Genomic DNA, 19920 nt, shown 5'->3' on the forward strand with positions numbered 1-19920 from the left:
CTCTGCTTCTACAAAACTTGAAGCTCCACTAATTTTGCAAAGGTAACGCATTCTGATGTGTCTGAACTGTTCAATGCAGTATAGCTCACGCTTGTGCTACCACAAGATCTCCTGAGTGGTCTTCTGCCTTTCTAGTCTGACGGGGTATCCATGTCCCTGTCTGTTCACTTCATGTAGTGTTTGGGGGGGCATGTACAACGTATTTTACAGAAGCCCAGGGCTTTGACAGCACTCTCCTTGGCTATGGAGACCTGGCCATTCTGCCTGTGTCTTTTTTTTTCCTCAAAAGCTTCCCTGGCCAAGTACAGAGAGGTGGCTTGAACTCTGTCTTCTGGTGGTCTTGATCCCTGATTAATGTTCTCAGCTATTCTTGTCAAATGAACTAATAATTAAACAGACATTGGTTCAAGGAAAGAAAAAAAGAGAGGTTTATTCCATATCCTTGCAGTTTGAATATTAACAAGGGAAATGAGCATTATAGGTTCACATCCCTGCACCCTGCCATTATAGGTTCCACGCACCTGAAAAGCACTAAATACAGTACACTTTCTTCATTAGACTTTGGATAATCTGCCCACCTTCCTGACAGACAGTGGGGTGGGAGCCATTCTGACTGGGAAGCTGGAGAAATTTCAGAAAACAGAGTTATTCAGAGCATCAAAGGACTTGGCTTCAAAGACACAGTGACATGGAAGCATCAGGAAGAGTCAGTGGAATTCCACCCAACTGTGTCTTAAAATATTCCCAGCAGCTGCCTTGAAGTGTATTCTAATCCCAAAACATTAGCCATTTGGATGGGGAAAAGCACACAGCCAGGATTAATAGCTGTGGTATTAATACCAGCATCCCTCAGTTAATTAGCTCGCCTTTGTATGAATATGACATCTAAGTACCTGACAAGGTTGTGCCCGACGCACCATCTTGTTGAATGCAAAAATGTTGCCCAAAGCTCTGTTCTGGCATCTGGACTCTGCTCCTTCCCCCGTCTTCCGAGAGGCTATTTGGAAGCGTGACATAGGAATGCTGGTGGGAGCCCTCTGACTGCAGCACGGGCTGGTTGGCTTTACAGTCCTTGGCACTGTGGGGGTTGTTCTCAGTATCCAGGGTCTCAGTGAGAGACTCACAAGTGGATAAAGTTGATTTTGGTCTTGATGACCTGGAATCTCCAGAAAGCTTGAGCTCCAGATTCTGAATCTTCAACATGCACCAAGTCTTCAGCTCCTCGACCAAGGAAATCTATGACAAAGAGACTGTGAATTAGATGATCCTATGACTAGATCCTGTCGTTCCTGGGCTGCTGAGGATGTGTGTCAGGGACAAAGAGAAGCAAGCCAGGTAGCTGTGGGCTTAGACTCCCTGTACAGATGTGCATGCTGTCACTGGGAATATTTAAAGGACTGCAAATCAGAAAAGATGAACAACTATGCATTAGGTAATGGAAGGCACCCTCTTTTCGTCCGAGCTACCACCTCTTGGATTTGAATGTGTTACTTCAAATGCAGCTCTTAAGTCCTCTAATCAGAGATGATTTGTTTAATCATACAGTCAATGGTGCTTTCTGAGTGCAAGGGACAGCATGCGTGGTCAAAGCTGCCATTTTTTAAGAGTGAAATTCAAATCCAACACTGCCGGGACACAGCTTCATACCATTGCCAACCTCGGCTCCTCTGTTGATTCGGTTATAAAGATGAGACCCACACTAAATGATAAATTACTAACGGCTTTCAAAGGTGCTTAATAAGTGTCAGCTGCAAAGGCATTTGCCAGTCATCGTTTCAAATATGAGTAGCTCTTTTACCCTCTTGTTCACATGACATCGTGAATTTACGTCAGGCCCTCCTATGCGCACGGACGTTTAGCCCACGCATTTAGTAAAGCCCAGCTCAGTTTGCCCAGTAGTTCCAGTCAGACCCAAGAGAACAGGAACAGCTGGTATCGCTTAGTGGTAATTTCAATTCACCAGGATCTCATTTCTTAAATGGAGATTACAAGGAGATGGAGCACAAGCCTAGACATTCAGAAGCCAGTATAATACTTAGAGGTCTCTTACTACGAAATAAAAACTAACGCTGCCTTAGTTTGGGAAGTACTTTTCTTTTGAGAGAAGAGTGTTTTGCAGGTGTTAGACTGAAATATCCTGATCAGTAGTTTATGCTAGGATTATCACAGCTGCCAGTCTTTTAACACGGATTTGGAACAGTCTTACAAAAAGCGGTGACATTTGACTAGCACAGAGAGTATTTCTCAAAATACCAATAATGAGGAAGTTAATTGTATTTTAAATGTACCCGTGTGAGTGGAGAAACACGGGTTTCTTAGCATGTTTTAATGGTGAGTTTTTGCAGAAGCTGGATCTCTACAGGAACAGTTATTCTTGTCATGCTGGTTAAACAAGCACACAGAAAGAACTTGCCTGTTGGCAGTAGTACACAGCTTGGCGATGGTGTACTGTTGCCAAAGTCAGAGGGAAGAACTGCAGCCTTTTAGTACACGAGGGGGGGGGGAAAGATCAGACAGAGAAGAAGGGAGAGGTCCCCAGGGCACACAGCCCTGAGAAGTGAAGGGAACAACACAGATCGTAGCCTTTGTTACTGTTGCAGACGTTCCTGTAGCCGTCCTTCAGGGAAGCAAAAGCTGAAAGGAACACTGTTAAAAACTTAGCGGTAGGGATTTTTGCAAAGCACAATGTTAGAAAAAAGGTACTTTGTTACAGGTCGCACACTTCAGACCCACCAAGTCAAATTGTGACAGTGGATTTCACATTCCCTATTTCTAATGCAAAAGCTTTATAAATTTGGTTTAGAGATTAAGGTGGTAGATAGGAATAATTTGGTCTGTGAAGCTCTTTTGCCTGTTTCAACAGATAAATCTCCAATAACTCTCTCTTCCTGCTGGAACGAAACTCTTGAGCTGATCCATCTGAGCTAACAGGGAGCCGCTGTTTCAAGCCCTACCTGCCGTTTCTCCCCCTCATTCTTTTCCAGCTCAGTGTGCTGTTGCAGGCGGTGAAGGCACTCTGTTCTCTCTGCGGACAGCCGCTCAGCCATGAGCTTGTCTAAAACACGGAGCTGTGGAAAAAAAAACACCACAGTTTAGCTGAGATGATCATGTTAAAAACCAAACAAACCCCCCATCTGTGAACCTTGTAAGTCAAAGTACAGTCTGTCTTTCAGTCTTCATTTCTAGGAATGTTGCCAACTACCATTAGACGTAGCTTGCGAAAAGGTTCAATCACAAAATTCTTGATGAATAACAATTACATTAAAAATAAAAAACAATTTAGAGGATCTTGAATCTCAGTGCAAACAGAATTCAGCAAGAGGAATTTTTACAATGATGAACCAACCAGCTGTAGGACTGCCTTCTGCCTTTCCCTCTTAGGGCCTCAAGCAGTTTGGATTTATTTTCTAAAGATGCACCAGAAGCCACTTAACACATTAAATGTGTTTTTCTCAATACTCCAGTTTCCAACATTAGATCCCTGTGGAATGTCACAGTTCACTGGTCTTGAGTATTAGATTTCAGGTTCGTTTTTACAACGCAAGAAGCAATAAACAAATGGGGACAATGAAAATATTCATTAAACTTAGGATATGTTTCTTATAGTCATGTGGGCAAGCAGACCTCTGGGTCACATTCTTACTTGATGTTGAGTTTTGCTTTCCATCTGGCCCAGCTTGACATTCATCTTATCTTGTACTGTCCCAAACTCAGCTTTTATCTCTTCCACCGTTGCCTCCATCTGATTCTCCAGTTTATTTATCAGGGGCTCACAACGACATCCATTTATCGGTGCCTGAAAGGAGGAACACATTTACTTGCTACATCGCACTGTCCTCTTGGCGCACTTAGAACATTATCACAGCCCCTTGAGTGAGTCTTGGGCTCTTCTGTACCATGTACTGTATCTCACCCTCCTGACAACATCTCGCAGCAGCTCAGCAAACAGGCTGTTAGTTGGAAAAGCACAGACTTGAAAAGGATTGATCTAACTTACATGGACACATCCTAACACACAGCAGCGTTGATGTCGCTGGGGCTACAAGCAGCAGTGAGCTCAGATCACACGTGTCGTGGCGCCGTGTGCCGTATGAGGGGGTACCACAGCCCCATGTCTTGATGCTGTAATTCCGAATTGTACCAAAAGAGCGTGATTTTGTGGATGTGCGTGGGTTTGTGTGCGTTTGGCTTTTCATCTAATGCCAATGATGTGCAGCTTTTTGTGTACTGTATGGCAAGGTCTCGCTGCTGCTGCTGCCTGCCTTCACCCTGCTGGCGTTCAGCTGACCCTCGCCTGCTAGGCACACCGCTGCCTGCCTTCGACTCGCGCGGCACCATCCCAAGGCTCCTCTGCAAGCGGAGCTGCACTGACCACATTTAAATCTCTCGGGGAGACGGTCGCAGAAGGCTCCCTTAGGCGAGGACAGATAATCCTCATCAGCTTCCTCGGCAGCCCGCAGGCAGAAACTGGCTCCTTCGGGGGGTGGGGTGTGAGTCAGGAGCCCAAAGCGGCTGCTCTGAATCTGCCTGCAGACAAGCCCCTCCCTCCTTTGGCCCTACAGCACTGTTTCACAAACCAAGGGTTATTCCCTTGGCAGTGGAAGGCGGGTGGTTTGCAGAGTGATAGAGAAAGCCTCAGAAATGCATGTGCTGAAGAAACTCTGTTTGCTATTCAGGGCCTGAGGGCATCAAAGAAGACAGACAAGCAAAAAAGAAGGGGAGAGAGGAGTGTCGTGTATTTCAGGAAGCACTCTAAGGGAGTCTAGCTCTATTAAGCTAATCTTTGCAAATAGATTAGATTTGTACACAAATCCTGTCTGCTCACCGCACCTTTCTTTCTGCTCCCCAAGTCCTTCCTACTGGCCCATCCTCCTACCATCAGGTCCTAGGGGCAGGGCGATGCTCCTTTTAACATGTGGAAGGTCCTCCATCCTTCCTGAGGTCTGCTGTTAGGATAATCCCATAGCGCCCCTGTCTGGAAATTTCCCAAGTATTACACAGTGAGATGTTGGAGAATATGGCCAGTAAAACCTTTGGAAGTCTGACTTCCGTGATCTTCAGAATCTGCTGAATTTTTAACTACAGCAAGGGACCAAGGAGAGGTGGTGGACAGATGTGAAAAGCTAAGGGAATGAAAGGGCTGACCTCCCAGAGGTACGGGGGGCGGGCAATATTAAGAAAACAATAATGTAGATGTTTACAATGGCTACAGGGTAATTTGCTGACTGTTTTCATGCTTTTTTATAAATGTGTGCTGGTAAATACTTGTGTGATAAAATGACTAAAATATCAATCTCTAAACGGGAATAAATGCGCGAGCTGTAACTCCACATTTATTTGTGAACCAATTCCTGTAGAGCTCCTGCCTCCAGTAATCCTAGAATCCCCAAAGACATGTTGCAATAAACAGAACTGAAACAAAAACGTATCGAGCGTACTCACACTCTTGGTTTAGGTAGTAAGCATCAGTGTTTGCACACTGCTTTCGTTTATTTTCACTGGCAAAGCTCCTTGCATTTCCTGTTGGAAATCTTAGTATTTCAAAATGTATCATAAAAGTTCCAGTGTCCTTTTCAATCACTGTTCACACCTTATCTCCAAAAACGAAATACTTTGTAGACAAAAACTAGTTAACTGTGTCTTCTTCAACGCACAGAAAACCAGCTTCTCATTTCGACTTCAGGCCGGAATGCAGCTGAAGCCCAAACAAGGAAAACAAATCCGCAGTCGTGATTTCACACTGCGTCTCCCTCCACGAGGGCAGCGGCCGGCTCACCTGCATCACCTTCCCGTCCTTCCCTCGATAGAGCGTGTAGAGCTGGTAGGCTCGGACCTCGTGGGGAGGGGGTGGGGAGGAGCAGTGATGTTTACTTCTGCGCTTAGGCACGTTTTGCTGGGGCCGAGGGAGCGTCTGCTGATCAGCTGGGGAAATGGGGTCCGAGAGTGCCGAAACCTGCACAGAATACACACCACGTTTTCCCTATTCATGAGCCCGCTGGGAAACTGTTCCTGGTGCGAATGGGACAAACCCGTTGTGATAATTACGGCAAAGACCTGATTAAAACACCAATCCAGCTGCAGTGGCTGGCCACACCCTTGGCGTCTGTCAGCTCAATAACCAGATTTCCACACAAATCTGGTTCATGTGACCCTCAACAGCAGAATTTTCCCACCAGAAACCGGTTCTTCTGAAGACTACCTCTGCCCCATAAGCGTGGCAAGACTGCTGCCCAGACTCAGCGACACGACGAAGGGCCACCTGTACTGTTGCCCAACAACTATCCCCTCTCTTTCTGCTGTTTTAAATCTACTGACCGATACCTTTTCCTTTGGCTTTTTCTTTTTGCTCTTCTTCCCTTTGGGATCTGGTGAGGTTGACCGGGGTTCATCCTTCAGGTCGCTCTTCCTCTGTGGTGGCTGGTCGCTGCTTGGTGTGTCGTCAGCAGCTGAGACACTGCCCTGCTCAAAGCAAAGACAGGGAGTTCAGAGCAGTTGCAGACACGGGGAAAAGGTGACTTTTCTTCAATTTCCCAGTTTTAAGCTGCTCTGCACACAGGAGCGGGCAACTCTTCAGTGGCAAAGCATGACAGACCGCCTCAGAGAGCTGCTGTGGTCCTACACAAGTGATGGCTCCAAACAGGTTCAGTCCTGATGGGTTTTATTTACACTCCCCTCCTCGCAGCAGATGCAGCTGGTAATGCTGAGCTGTACCTTGCTCTGTACCACTTCATCCCGTGGTACTGACTGAGCTCGCCTTTCCTCCTTCAGCCTCTCTCTCTTCTTCCTCAGGCTTCTTCCACGGTTAAAGCGCGAGACCTGAAGGCAGACCACGCTGTTACTCAGTGACGTTACACTCTTTCCTACCACAGAAGCCAAGCAATCGAGCAGACCTTCACCTCTGTCTAAAAGTCACTGGATAAAGGAGAGTGCACTGCCAGATGGATGCTGATGGGCCAAGCAACGCGGGCGTTCATAGCCGTGAAAACACACCACCACTGAGCTAACTCTATCAGGGCACACTGCTGTCCCTGGAGGGGGTGAGCGCCGCCTCCTGTGTCCTCAGGCTGGTTTCCAAGCCAAGCCCAGCCCTTCTCACACAGAGGTGATAAGGAGGAGCTGGGCAGGGATCATGCCTGGTCACATACCAGAATATGGAGCCCTCCCACGTGCCTTCTGGCCTGAAGTGTGTTGTAGCATTTCACATACAGCAGCAGGGTATAAACAGGACATTTTGTCCCCATTTGAAAGCATCCTGCAGTGCGAGCAACCACCCTGGGGACGGGACATGTCTGAGGCAGGCAGCAGAGTGACACAATGCAGGAGCTTTCAGTTACAGGGCAGCTTTCTAACCCCTGGGCCACAGCAGGGAACAAATGCCGCTGGCTGCTCCATGCTCTGCTAGTCAGGACAGCGGGACTTCTGACAGCGCTTAACGCTGAGGCTTAATCCGCACACCTTGCTGGGCTTGGGGGCTGCAAGGCTCCACATCAACAGAGCTGAGGCGAGCACACAATGCCGGAAGAATGTAGGCACCTTTCACAGCAGAAGATTAAGGACCAGGGGATGTGGCCTCTCAAGGTTAACCGGCCTTAGCTCTATGTGTATGTGTGCGCTGGGGAGAGATTTATAACGTACCTGTGATGCTTTAGTGAGGAGGAGAGCAACCTCAGGGTTATTGTGCTGTCTGGCAACCTCTAGAGGGGTCTGACCTGCCTGAGAGGAAAAAGAAAATGGCATTTCCTTCAAAACACAAGCTACTGGAAATGTGGAATTTCTCCACCCAAGGGATGGACACGCTCTGTGCACAAGAGTAAAACGACTAACTGCGATCATTTACCCAGATTTAATTCAACACCCAAATATTTTCTATTAACACTATGAAAGGTGTTGAAGGGAGTCTGCATTAATACAAAATACCAAAGAAACTCCACGTCCTGCTTACATTGTTGACAACGGATGCATCAGCCCCTGCCTCCAGCAACAGCTTAACCACCTTCCTGTGATTTAGAGCAGCAGCTACATGGAGCGCAGTATCCCCTGCCTGCAAGTCAGAAAGCAGAAAACAACCACGTAACACAAGTCCTTGGGTCTCACCCTGCAGAAATCACACCTTCCTAAAAGATGCTCAGAGGTCGTAAGACCTACACTTACTGATGCAACAACTAAACTTAAATAAAGCCTGGTCAGTAAAAAAAGCAGAGTTGGGAGGAAGGGGACAGGAGGGGGCAAGGTTTTAAGAAATGCAGCTGGGGCGCTGGTGACCTGGTTTAACTAAACCAAGCAACACTCAAGACAGCCCAGCTCTATGGCCAGCAAACAGATACAACATCCGAGGGCAGAACTGGTTTTCCCACCCCAATCTTATCTTTTTTTTTTTTTTTTTTTTTTTTTTTACAGGTTTGATTATTTGGTGCACAGGTGGTCATGTATCACATTGCTCCAAAAAAAAAAAAAAAAAAAGAAATCAGGTAAGTACCAGCAGCAAGATGGCTGGTGTTCTCTTCATGAAATTCCACAAGAAAAGCAGTGTTTTGGACTGAAGCCAGGAGGCAATCTGGGTCCAGCACTAACACACTGCCCTGCCCCTGTCCCGGTGCAGTGAGGTGAAGACGGCTGTGATCAGATTCAGGCACTGGTAACAAGGCCAGCAGCTGTTCAAGGGAGATCTGACATGTATATAATGCCCTCCTGTCTCCTTTCCCTTGCATTTTTTCTTCAGAAAATTAGTTCTCCTCGAGACTAGTGGAAATCTATTGCTTGTTGCTAACTTGGATGAGGTGTATTCCTAAATAAAATCATTGTATGTGCAAATATGGAACAATTTCAGGTAGTGCTGGGGAATGAAGGAAAGGGGTGTCTCTCTAGCCCAGGTTCACACCAGTTAATCTTAATATTCAGTAGCTCATTTTGCAAGTTAAACAACTCATTTCCAAATAAAACTGCACAGTAAATTTAATATGCTGAAACCCATTTTGTTTGTTGTAGTATCTCATATCTAAGAAACAAGATTACATGTACAGATCGAAAACATTTTTATGATCCTCAACTACACATGGAAAGTTTCCCAGGAACATGAGACGGTGTGGTTAAGCACCACATAATCTGTTTATTTAGCAAACTTAACACATTTTAATGTACTAAATCCATTTCCCTTCTACCAGCCAATTAGCCTATGCACAACAGTCAATTTCTTCTCTATAAAACAACTATGGATGACTAATCCTAGGTTAGACTGCTCATTACTTTAAATTCAAAGCACACTTTTTCTTCACTTCCATGTCCTTTTCATTTCCCCCTACTGCAAAATACGTCAAAGAAAAGTATTCCAGAGGAATTCGCACTTTTGTAGCATCTGAATGTTACTGAGTTCTGCTTCACAATCTCTCTGTAATGGCCATAGGATCATTAAATCCCGGTTACAGAGGAGAAAATGGGTCCCCATGAAATGACTGAGTCTCTTGCCCAGTCCCATTCTGCACAGAACTGGTAAGGACCCAGGAGTGCCAACTCCTAACTCTACGCTACTACCGCTGTCCCAAACCCCCTTTCTACACCAACGTACGATTGCAGATCCTCATAAATAGGCAATGCTTTAGAGAAATGATGCAAATGCGATGGCAAAATAATAAACCACTGATATGCCATTACTTTAAGGCTATTCTTAAAAGCTCAGGCATTTGGTGGTACAGTGAAACACAGAGTGAAGCGGGATTACTTGGGTGGGAATCCCTCTTCCCAACATCTAGTTGTATGCAAAGGGCACAGAGTCGCAATGAGGTTCATGCACTGACCTGGTTCTTTTCATGGACAGAACAGAAAGCACTGAGCAGCACCCTAACGATGGGCAAGTGATTATAACGAGCAGCCACATGCAGACAGGTATCTCCTGCCTGCAAACAGAAACAAAGCTCTGAGCGTGTAATCGCAGTAAGAAAGCTTGCACCTGTCATGGTGTTCAGGGATGAAATAATCCTATTAAACCGAAAAGAGCAGGAAATGCCACACACCTTCCCTGAACAGCAATGCTGTCTTCTCTGCGGTCCAAAATCTACTATCATGGGTGGGAAGGTTTAGCAAGAGCTGGGGTCAGGCAAGGTGAGGCTACGAACTCTTTGACCACTGACGGGGAATACCGGAATTATAAAATGCTGGTTTACTGCACTACAAAAGCTGATTTACATTTTTACATTAAATCCGTTCTTCTGAACCACAAACAAATGTCATTTGGGAACTCAACCTGGTGTTGCACATCATGAAAAAACCCGTGATGAGTGGGGGCCAGAGCAGTGTCCCCATGAGGGGTAGCACACACCCAGCTGGGACTGCGAGCTGGGAGCAGAGCCCCACGGTTTCCATTTCTGTGTGCCTCTGCCCACCTTGTTACTGAGCAGGGTCAACACCAGCTGGCTTCCTTTTATAGATTTTTTTTGGTTTGTTTGTTATGCCAGAATCATTATAAAATAGGAGGAAAGCTGTCTGAAACTGAAGTCACCTTGAATCTACCTCATTTGACAGACCAACACAGAGTATATATTATCCATCTCAGTGGGCGTAGGTCTGAAGACTTTTGCTGCTCTGACATAAAACCCCTTTAAGTTTTCCATCTTTTTGAGAGCAGCCCTTTTGCAGAATTGCACAACAGTGTATGGGTCAGGCCATCAGGACCCCAAAAAGCAGCAAAGGACCAGCTACCTCGGTCTGTGCAACAGCAAAACCCCCTTTGGCTCCCTCCATCCCTACTCAAGAGATGGGTATGAGTAGTGCATCGCTCAGTCCTATCAAAAACATTTCTGTACATGGTATATACATATAATGGTTCATTAGTGGGTTTTTTCAAAAGCATTTATTAAAAAAATTTAAAAAAAAATAAATCACAGCTTAAAGCATTTCTGAGTATTTCTACAAGTTAAAGCAATATAGCTAAAACAAAGGCACATAAAAACAAAAACGTCCTTTTCAAAACTCACATTATTTTTGAGATCTGCTCGAGATCCTCCAAGTAACAAAACACGAGTACTCTGGGAATGGCTATTCTGGCAAGCCAGGTGAAGAGGTGTGTTACCTGCCTTAGAGAAATACAGGAAAATATAAAAGCCGTATTTCAAAACTGGACATAAGCACTAAAAAATAAAATCTCACACGTCTTTCTCAAGAAGATCCACCCAGGGGTGGGAAACTGTAACTGTTATTTTCCCAAAGATACGGGCTGAATGAACCTGGAGACTGAAATACCCTCTTCATCCTGGAAATGGTTTATCTGGGATATAGTAAAGGCAGAAATTGGACAGTCTAATGATATCTGCATTGGTCAAATCTGTTTGCAGGAAGCGAAGACTCTAGAAACTGTCTGGTTCATTAATATCAAACAGCACTATCAAGTGTTTTATTTAAAGAAATATAATTCTTGTGGTTTGGGTTTCCCCCATGCACGCACGCACACAAAGAAACATGCTGCCATGGTACCACACCTCTGATCTCAGGCAAAGCTGGCCACGACTGCCACAGGGTGTTTGGCACTTGAGGGTCACAACGATTTCTGTCTCCTTACAATTCTAACACAAACCAGCTCCAAGTCTGGCTGGGTCTGTAGGTGCTCTCACATGGCAGGATTCAGATTTTAGGTTGTCAGGAAGCTTCAATGTTCAGAAAGTACACCTGTCTCCAGCCAAGATAAGAACAAGGGAACAAAAAGCTGCCCCAAACCCCAGAGAATCACATGCTAAAGTTCCTGGAAGAAGTAAACATGCATTTTTTTATGGACAGAAATCAAAGAAGAGTTTGCTTGTGTATTGTCTTTCTAACATTGTGAAGGATTTTATTGGTCTGACAAGTTTTTCTGGCAGCATTTGGCTTTTGTTGGCCTGAAAACATTTGGGGTTTTTGGCTCTTGGGAGCTAGAAATGAAATCAGCACAGGTAAAAACGTTTCCCACACTTACTAGGCTGCCTGTTCACCTTGGTTATGTCCTTTAATTTGTCCCTGTGCTCTCAAGGCACAGATCAAAGCTACAGAGTTTGAATTACAAAAGGCCAACTCTTAGACATGGTCTTAGGTCTTCAGTTCCACCTTACAGGCTATTTCAGGCCTGAATGTAGTCTCTAAGCTGCGGTGCACAGGAACATTTTCTTTCTCAGCTAAGTGGCATTTAAGTGTCAATTTTTTCCCTCCTGGGTTTATCTCTGAAAAGCCTCTGCAAGGTCTTTGTCATTTGCTGTTTGGAAGGTTGGCCCTGGAGGGAAGGCAGAGAGGTCCTGTGCAGTAGGTGATGGACAAGGACCTCAGTGCTGGGAGAAGTCATGGTGCTGGTGCCTGGGGCCAGGGCTCACAGAGCAGGCTTATCTGGCTCGTCTCCCACGGGGTGACAAATCTCTCACCAGCTTCTGTGAGAGGGAGAGTGGGTCCAACTTGTACCGATCTGGGGGTCTTCACTGGTCTACTGAATCTTCACTGAAATGCACAGACTGATGTAGGATCTAAAAAGAAGGCTACACCTGATCTCATGGGATGATCTATCACAGCGGTAGAGTTTTTATTAAGCCAACTTGACGGAAAATAAACTGCACCTCCAAGGTGACTGCTGCACAGGAGGAATACAGCTGCCGAGGTGCTTTACCCATGTGTTCTGCCATTAATCAAATGCCTGACTCGCCTTTAAAATCCCAGGTGTCCTGTCTGGCCTCTGCATTTCACTTAATATAGAAGCCATCTTCAATTGCACTGCTCTTGTACATACTGTGCGCAAGGTCCTGCGGTGCAAGAAGTGCATCCGTACAAGCGTCCCCCAGGCAGTCCCAGGAGATACTAAGCAGGAGTTATAGGAAATATAGAGTCAAATCCCTCACGAGTTCTGCTGCATAGCAGGGTCTGTCAAATCCAGCAGCCTGTATCTGTCCCATCCGGACAAAAATCACACGATGCCCGTGTGTATGTCAACAGCCCATAGGGTTCCCCTGCACATGGCACTCAGCCCTGGCTGCCAGAAAAGCTGTCATAAAGATTATGCCTTGTCGTCAGTAACGAAAAAAGTTGAGAGACCAGAGAAACCATTTTGGGATTAAGTAGATTTAAGCTCTTAATTTTTCTTGAAATCAAAAGGGGTAAAGGCGTGTGCATGTGTGCAAGCACGCACAATTCCCGCATTTTTCAGCAGCTCCTGAGAAAAGATCGTGTCCATTCAAAAGCACCCAAACAGTGAAATGCAAAGGGAGAGGATTGTGCGGGTAAGACATCAAAGACCAGCGCAGAAGCTGCTCATGCAGTTATTAAAGTCTGCTGGTCATATTTCAGACATCAACCCCACTGAGCTATTCTGTGCACAAGCCTTCCAAGAGAGGCTGTCTCCAGTTGACACAGGCTGTATTGTAAGCTAAATCTTCTAATAACCCGAGGCATCCAAGCATGCAGGATAACCAGACTTGCATCTTAAGCCCACACCTTTGTACAGAAGTATATGTATATACACAGACAAGCGTATCCAGAGTTAGGAGTATAATGGTTCACAAGACTATGAAGTCAAGCATGGGAAGCTGTCTGAGTACCTTTGATACAAATCTAGGTGAATGTTACAGCAAAAATAATTACAGAAAATAAAAAGTGGAAGTTGGAATGATATTAAAGAAGGAATACACTTAAAATGATATCAAAGATGGTGTAATCACAGACCACAAAGTGATGACAATTGTACAAACATATGAATATGTACTGCATATATACTCATGTGCATACGGAAACACCATGCCCAGGCAATGTGCCTTTTCACTCAAGATCTTAGACTTTGTGTCCAGCTGTCTCCTTTCTCCCCTTTCTTCACACGGCCCTTTTAGTTGTCAGTTTTTTTACCAAAGAGTGCTCAGAGGTCTCGTAAAGCCAACCCAAAGCCCTCTTGCGTGTAATGAAGGACATGGTGCCAACCGTGCGATCTGACCACGGGCACAGCAGCCCAAACCCTGACTCAGCTCACACAATAGGCTGCTACTGCCATTTCCGAGGATATTCCATTAACTTTTGAATTAGTGAATCAAAGAGAAGCCTCCCACACGTGTTACAATTAGAGCAGAACTAAAACCCCTTGTTTTGTTATTCTTTCCTCTAAACTGCTCTCAAGGTTTTATAAATACAAAAGGAACATAATTTAGTTACATTACAAGATTTGGCAAGAGCCTACACTAAAATATTAGGAAGACCTTTCTAACAAAAGATACGCTATTTGTTCCCCTCTGTGGCTTACATTGCTTTGGCTGTTTAATTTAAAGAAAAAATGGATTTGGAATGTCATTTTCCTATTAGTACAATTCATTTTCATTTTAAATGACACCAATCACAATGAATCTGCTTGGTATAAATTAGAGCACCGTGGAGATTTCCACAGGAATTGCAGTGTTCCTCAGCTGTAATAAATGTATCATTCAATGCGCTATTGGGTTCCTCCTGCGTCAGCTGTAGAAATATGAATTTCCTAATGCCTGTGGAGGAACCATCCAGGCGTAATCAATGCAAAAAAAAAGAAGAAAAAAATCCCACTAGGAGCTGGTCCCCCGCCTGCTGAGAAGTGCCATGGCCAGAAATCTCCAGTGCTGAGAATCAGCCACCTTACACCAGAACTGAAAACTCCTCCTGCACGGGCCTCACCTTGTTCTTGGCAAGAACGTTGGCTCCCGCTTTAACGAGCACTTTGGCAGACTGACTGAATCCATGCCAACAAGCTTCATGAAGAGCAGTGTTCCCGTCCTGAAGAGCACAGACACAAGAGGAGCAGGTTAGTGTGCTGTGTCCACACACAGAGTAACCTTACATTCAGAACATAGCAGCTGCATGACCCACCTGCTCACTTCAAAAATAAAACATTCTCCTTTCCTACTAGGCTATTTTATATTTTATTTTTAGAATAAGGTAAAAATATTGTTATTTCCTTTGTTTGGGACTTGGAATTAGTTATATTTGCTCCCAAACTAAATTTACAGCCAGGGATTCTGTTTCTGAGATAATCAAGAGAAACTGTGCAGTGTTTTGCATAGGGCATACTATGGTTGGACATTTCTTTAATTCCTCCCTTAATGAGCTGAGAACAGACTCTTAAATCAAAAACTATCAGCCTGATACAAAAAACCCAACTAAATCAGTAATTTACACTAAAGAGATGGTATTTTTTTCAATGTAACTATTCCAATTGCTTTCAAAGCCTCAGATACTTACTCAGGAATATAAACCGTAACTTTCTCTCTGATACCTTAACATTGCTGGCTGGCAAGGCTGCCATCCCACAGGGCTTGCTTTTGCCTGTTACCTTGTCTTGTCTGTCCAAAGCACACCCCTCTTGAATCAGAGTTGCTATAACATCGGTGTTCCCTACGACAGCAGCCCGGTGCAATGCTGTCTGATCACCCTGCAAAAAGAAGCAGATTTGTCATCGGTACCACTCCCACCTCACTTGGACCCAATGCGAATGCATACAACTCACACAGGGGCTTCATCTTCAACACACATACTGTTTAAATCCAAGCTGCCTTTGACAACCATCCCCGTAAACAACTATTATAAAAGTTTCCAAGATTAATGAAGTTATTAAAAGTATCAGAGCGCTACAAACCAACTGTTTACAGAAGTTTGCAAGTCATCACAATCCCATACACAGCGCTGAAGCGTTCAACAATACGGTAGTATTAGAAGGCAGTGAATCTAATGCATTTGGCACTACGTGTCTAATAATCAACAGTATCTGTAGGGAACTAAAGGGAATTACAGGCTGTCGTAATTCATCATAATGATCCTCCAGTACTTACACTAAGTGGATGAGGCTCTCCTCTTTTGGTTCTAATTGCTCCATCAGCCCTGCTTACGATAAGGAGCATGAGATGAGATCGGTCTTTACAGCACCTCTGATGAATTTACAAATTAGTGCTAAGAGTGGAGGCAATTTTATGATGAGGACCACAACTGCAAGACCATCCACTTATTTCGTTCAAGCAACTGAGTGATCTGGAGGTCCAAACAACTTTCATTTCTCATTGACCTGCCACGTAGCAGCAACAAGCAAGTTTCTTACATCAGTTCATTTCCTTTATAGCCAAGTTTCCAAAAGAAATTACGCTGATGCAGTCATCTAGTCTGACTGCCTGTCTATCATCTCCCTTCTAACTGTTGACCTCATTTGCTGAGCTAGAAAGTCCAAGATGAATTTTCTGTAAGCCTTCCAGAAACTGAAGATTAGGGAGACACAAACTACCGGCTCTGCCCATCGGGGGTTATCTACATATTTTTATATGCATGTTGGTGAGAATGTCATAGAAGAGGGGGAATGGGAGGATTTACACAGCAGCATGTATGGATGTAAGACACTGACTGACGGGAAAATGAGCTTCAGTAGCTCCACTGCTGCCACAACAACCGCTCTTGGCTTTCCTTTGAAGTTGCTTTGAACCTGCAACACTGAGGCACAGCCTGAGGCCAGGCACAAAGACTAGCTTCAGAGCTGCACACAGCCTTTTTGGGGGATGAATAAACAGAGTGGGAATCCAATCTACTGCTGCTTATCTAGGTAACGGTCACCAAAATCACACGCAGGGCAGAGATATGCAGTGTATCCTGAGGAAAAAAAGCTTGCAGGAAGCTAGTCCTAAATAGATACAAAATTTCACTGCTACAAATCTTTATCAGATAATCCTGCATTGTATTAAATACTAAAACTGAAGGAATTTTCTGTCCTACAGTCTACAAGCCTTCAGATAACTGGATAATTTGAATAATTTGTTGTCAAAGGCAATTAGCACCTGACATTAAAATTGCTCTTGGTGGGGTTCTTTTGTGTTAATGACACCAACATAGTTATTAATCCATAAGGGAAAAATGAGCACTGCCAATCACAACCTTTCAGTAACCTGTACAATGCCAACTCCCACCACCAGTAAATCACTACATTGGCTTGTAATCATGAAACTGACTTTTAAAAATTGTGTTGAAGGCTTTTTAAAAAAATTTGGTATCTATGTTTTGTCTCTAGAGGCTACACACTCTTAATTTCGTTCTTGTTCCTACTAAGACTGGAAATGTATTTTAAGAGATTTTGAACAAAGACAGTAACAGTTCCAGGAACTAGGACTTTTGGAAAAATACAAAACAGTTTTGGAAAACTGACAGCACTGCAAGTTCTCTGAACTTGTGTATTTGTTCCAAACTTAAAGATAAACAAAATGTTATGGAAAACATACAAATTATACCACCTCACAAGTGTTAGGTAGTTTCCAGTAATGATTACTACACAGAAATCTGCTCGCAAACAAGCCAGGGAAGAGCTTAACATCCTTTTTTGGTAATACATGTTACTGATGACTGGCACAGCTACTGCTGCGGCAGCAGTGGGTGATGTGGACAGTGCAAAGGTCATTTTATCTGACTACCACGAAGTGGAAAGTAATCCATCAACCTGTCCCTGCAAATTGGTATTGCTGCACGAGCAGCATCATAATAAAGACTAAAACAAGACGACATCTGCCATTATGATGGACAGAGCTTGAACGATGAATGGTTGGTTCCTACTTCTTTACAGTCTGGAAAATTGATTGTGGAGAAGACCAAACTGGGGGCAGGAATGGATTGCATTGGATTGAGTTTGTAATTAAGGATCTTCTCACTGGGCTAGTTTAAACCAAGGCTGTTCTTGTCACTAGCCCAACCCCACCACAGTAATTGCAGTGAGGTCAAAGGCCATTCAGGTTTTTGGGGTTTGTCGATATGACCTATGATAGGTTCCACATTAACATAAGGGAAAACTTTTTCACTGTGAGGGTGACAGAGCACTGGAACAGGCTGCCCAGAGAGGTTGTGGAGTCTCCTTCCCTGGAGACATTCAAAACCCGCATGGACGCGTTTCTGTGTGACCTGCTCTGGGTGGTCCTGCTCTGGCAGGGGGGTTGGACTAGATGATCTTTTGAGGTCCCTTCCAACCCCTAACGTTCCGTGATTGTGTGAATTCTGTGATACTTCTAATGGCATCTCAGTTAAATTTAAAAACAAACACATATTTGAAAGCAGGAAGCACACCTCACTGCTACAGGAGCAGGTCTCCCTTGGGGGTGCTGAGGGCCATTCACTGGGGCTGCAGAGCGGCACTGGTACAGCTTCAGCCATGCCCAGGCTTTGTGCCATACTATATTCTGGTCTCTGAAATGGAAGCCTGAGTAGGTTAAGGGACAGAAGTTCCACAGATGGCAGGCTCAGGTGCCTCCTGCCCAAGGTGTGGGCTCTGGTGCTAACGTCTTCCCTGTGCAAACACGGGGAGAGCCAAGCATCTAAGAGTAAGGTCCAACCAGCACCATGACCAGGTAAATAAATACCTCATCCATGTAACAGGGAATGTCAAAGGATATCTCAAACCCTGCCACCTGGTCTGAGGCACCTCCCAGTGAAAAGATGGCAGGAATCAATGTCCTGGTGAAGGTCCTACCGCCCCCAGGCCCCACAGCCAGCAGGGCAGGACCTAGTCAACCATTCCCTTGGACCTCAGCACACGTTAATCTTAAACTGCTTAAGGTGCTGAACGACCAGACTGCAATGGCCTATGCGCGTGACTCGCTCTGCAACCCAGCCACAGACGGCGTAGCCCACCCATAAACAACACTGCCTGCACCGCTGCATTTCTAACCTGTCTCGCCTCCCCATCTGCAGAGGAGCAAACCCCTATCTTGCCTCTTACGGAGTCAGAGAAAACAAATGAGCTATATTTTTTTTTCACAGTGTGAATTTTCAGGCAGCGTAATCACCAATGCGTGCATCTTTTTATTAATTGCTAAAATAACTGTCTCTGAAAGCACTCATCAGAGTTCAGGCATTAGGGGGCTGTTCCAGAGGCTCAGAGAGCAATTACATCGGTAAATGCATATTAACTGCCCAGACTATTATGTTGGGCACAATTTATGATCCTATTTGTAAGTGATTTATGCCTTAGGAACAGACTGCAGATCAGCAGCAATGAAGAGAGATAACTCCTGTGCTGTGTCACGCAGATGTGACCTTGACAGAAACAACAGTCTGCCTAAGTGCAGATGTAGGCCCAAAGCCAAAAAGACACTTATGTGCTTAAGTGAGGCTTGGTAGAAGCAAGGCACTTAAGTCTACACTGGTGCATCTCAAATCCCCTTCCTCGGCTGCTGCCTAGCTCTGAAAGCAACGCAAACTCAGGCGTTTCCACTCCAACACTCTGGACATCTCAGCTCGCACACTGCCACAGGGCACTGCAGTCGTGGTGGCACCACGGAGGTCAACACGCAGCACGCACCCCACCCTGCTGCAGACCCTAACGCAGCCATCTCCCCTCCTCTCTCTCACCCTGTGAGCACCCTTGTTACACGCTTGCTGGAAGAAGCTCCACGCAAGTTGGTACGCCCACCACCCTTTGAAACGAGGCCAGCGAAGGAGGTGGCTGCTGGCTCTTCTGCAGCAGCCCAGAGGTTACAGCACTTGCTCAGCTTGTCTTGCGATGAGAGCACTGCTATGTTGAAAGTGCTCCACTTTTAAGAAAAATCTCGATATTCACTGGGCTAGAGAGAGGAAGATGCTGGGAGACTGGGATAGGAGCCTGCACCCCCCTCGTGCAAAGGATGCAGGACTGCACATCGTGAGAGCTCTACATGTGACGGGGCTATTGCACAGCAAGGCCCAGCACCAGCAGGTACGTTTCCAAGGGGTGAAACCATGCTCTTTACAGAGAGCTTAAACACCTGCTTGCAGGAGAGGGTTATAAGCTGGGGGTCCTGAAGAAAAGCAGATACCTAAATCTTGACCTTCTCCACGAATTTTGGCATTACCCTTTCCTTTAGCACTTTTGTGCTGGCTAGACTGGTGGTGCTTGCTCAGTGTCCTGGCACTTGCAGTTACCTCCTCGAGTTTCCTCATTTGCTGACTAACTTAAAGGAGAGGATGCAACCA

The 19920-nt window shown here is 45.2% G+C and overlaps 1 protein-coding gene across 8 annotated transcripts in view; it reads right to left on the reverse strand.

Moving 5' to 3' along the window:
- ANKRD6 (ankyrin repeat domain 6) overlaps window positions 1-19920 on the reverse strand; it is a 34878-nt gene that overhangs the window by 902 nt on the left and 14056 nt on the right. For 3 of the 8 annotated variants that reach the window (XM_086461381.1, XM_086461378.1, XM_086461379.1), the window contains 12 exons: window positions 15284-15382; window positions 14629-14727; window positions 10968-11066; window positions 9792-9890; window positions 7943-8041; window positions 7636-7713; window positions 6712-6816; window positions 6322-6462; window positions 5777-5953; window positions 3644-3796; window positions 2955-3068; window positions 894-1236 (listed from right to left, as the gene is read on the reverse strand). In XM_086461381.1, coding sequence (XP_086317507.1) covers window positions 894-1236; window positions 2955-3068; window positions 3644-3796; window positions 5777-5953; window positions 6322-6462; window positions 6712-6816; window positions 7636-7713; window positions 7943-8041; window positions 9792-9890; window positions 10968-11066; window positions 14629-14727; window positions 15284-15382 — 1606 coding nt within the window. The remainder of the gene's footprint in view (window positions 1-893; window positions 1237-2954; window positions 3069-3643; window positions 3797-5776; window positions 5954-6321; window positions 6463-6711; window positions 6817-7635; window positions 7714-7942; window positions 8042-9791; window positions 9891-10967; window positions 11067-14628; window positions 14728-15283; window positions 15383-19920) is intronic. The other 5 variants (XM_009950536.2, XM_009950535.2, XM_086461380.1 and 2 more) reach the window with 5 other exon arrangements.

Source organism: Leptosomus discolor, chromosome 2 (assembly GCF_034619465.1).
Source record: "Leptosomus discolor isolate bLepDis1 chromosome 2, bLepDis1.hap2, whole genome shotgun sequence".
Taxonomy (NCBI): Eukaryota; Metazoa; Chordata; class Aves; order Leptosomiformes; family Leptosomidae; genus Leptosomus; species Leptosomus discolor.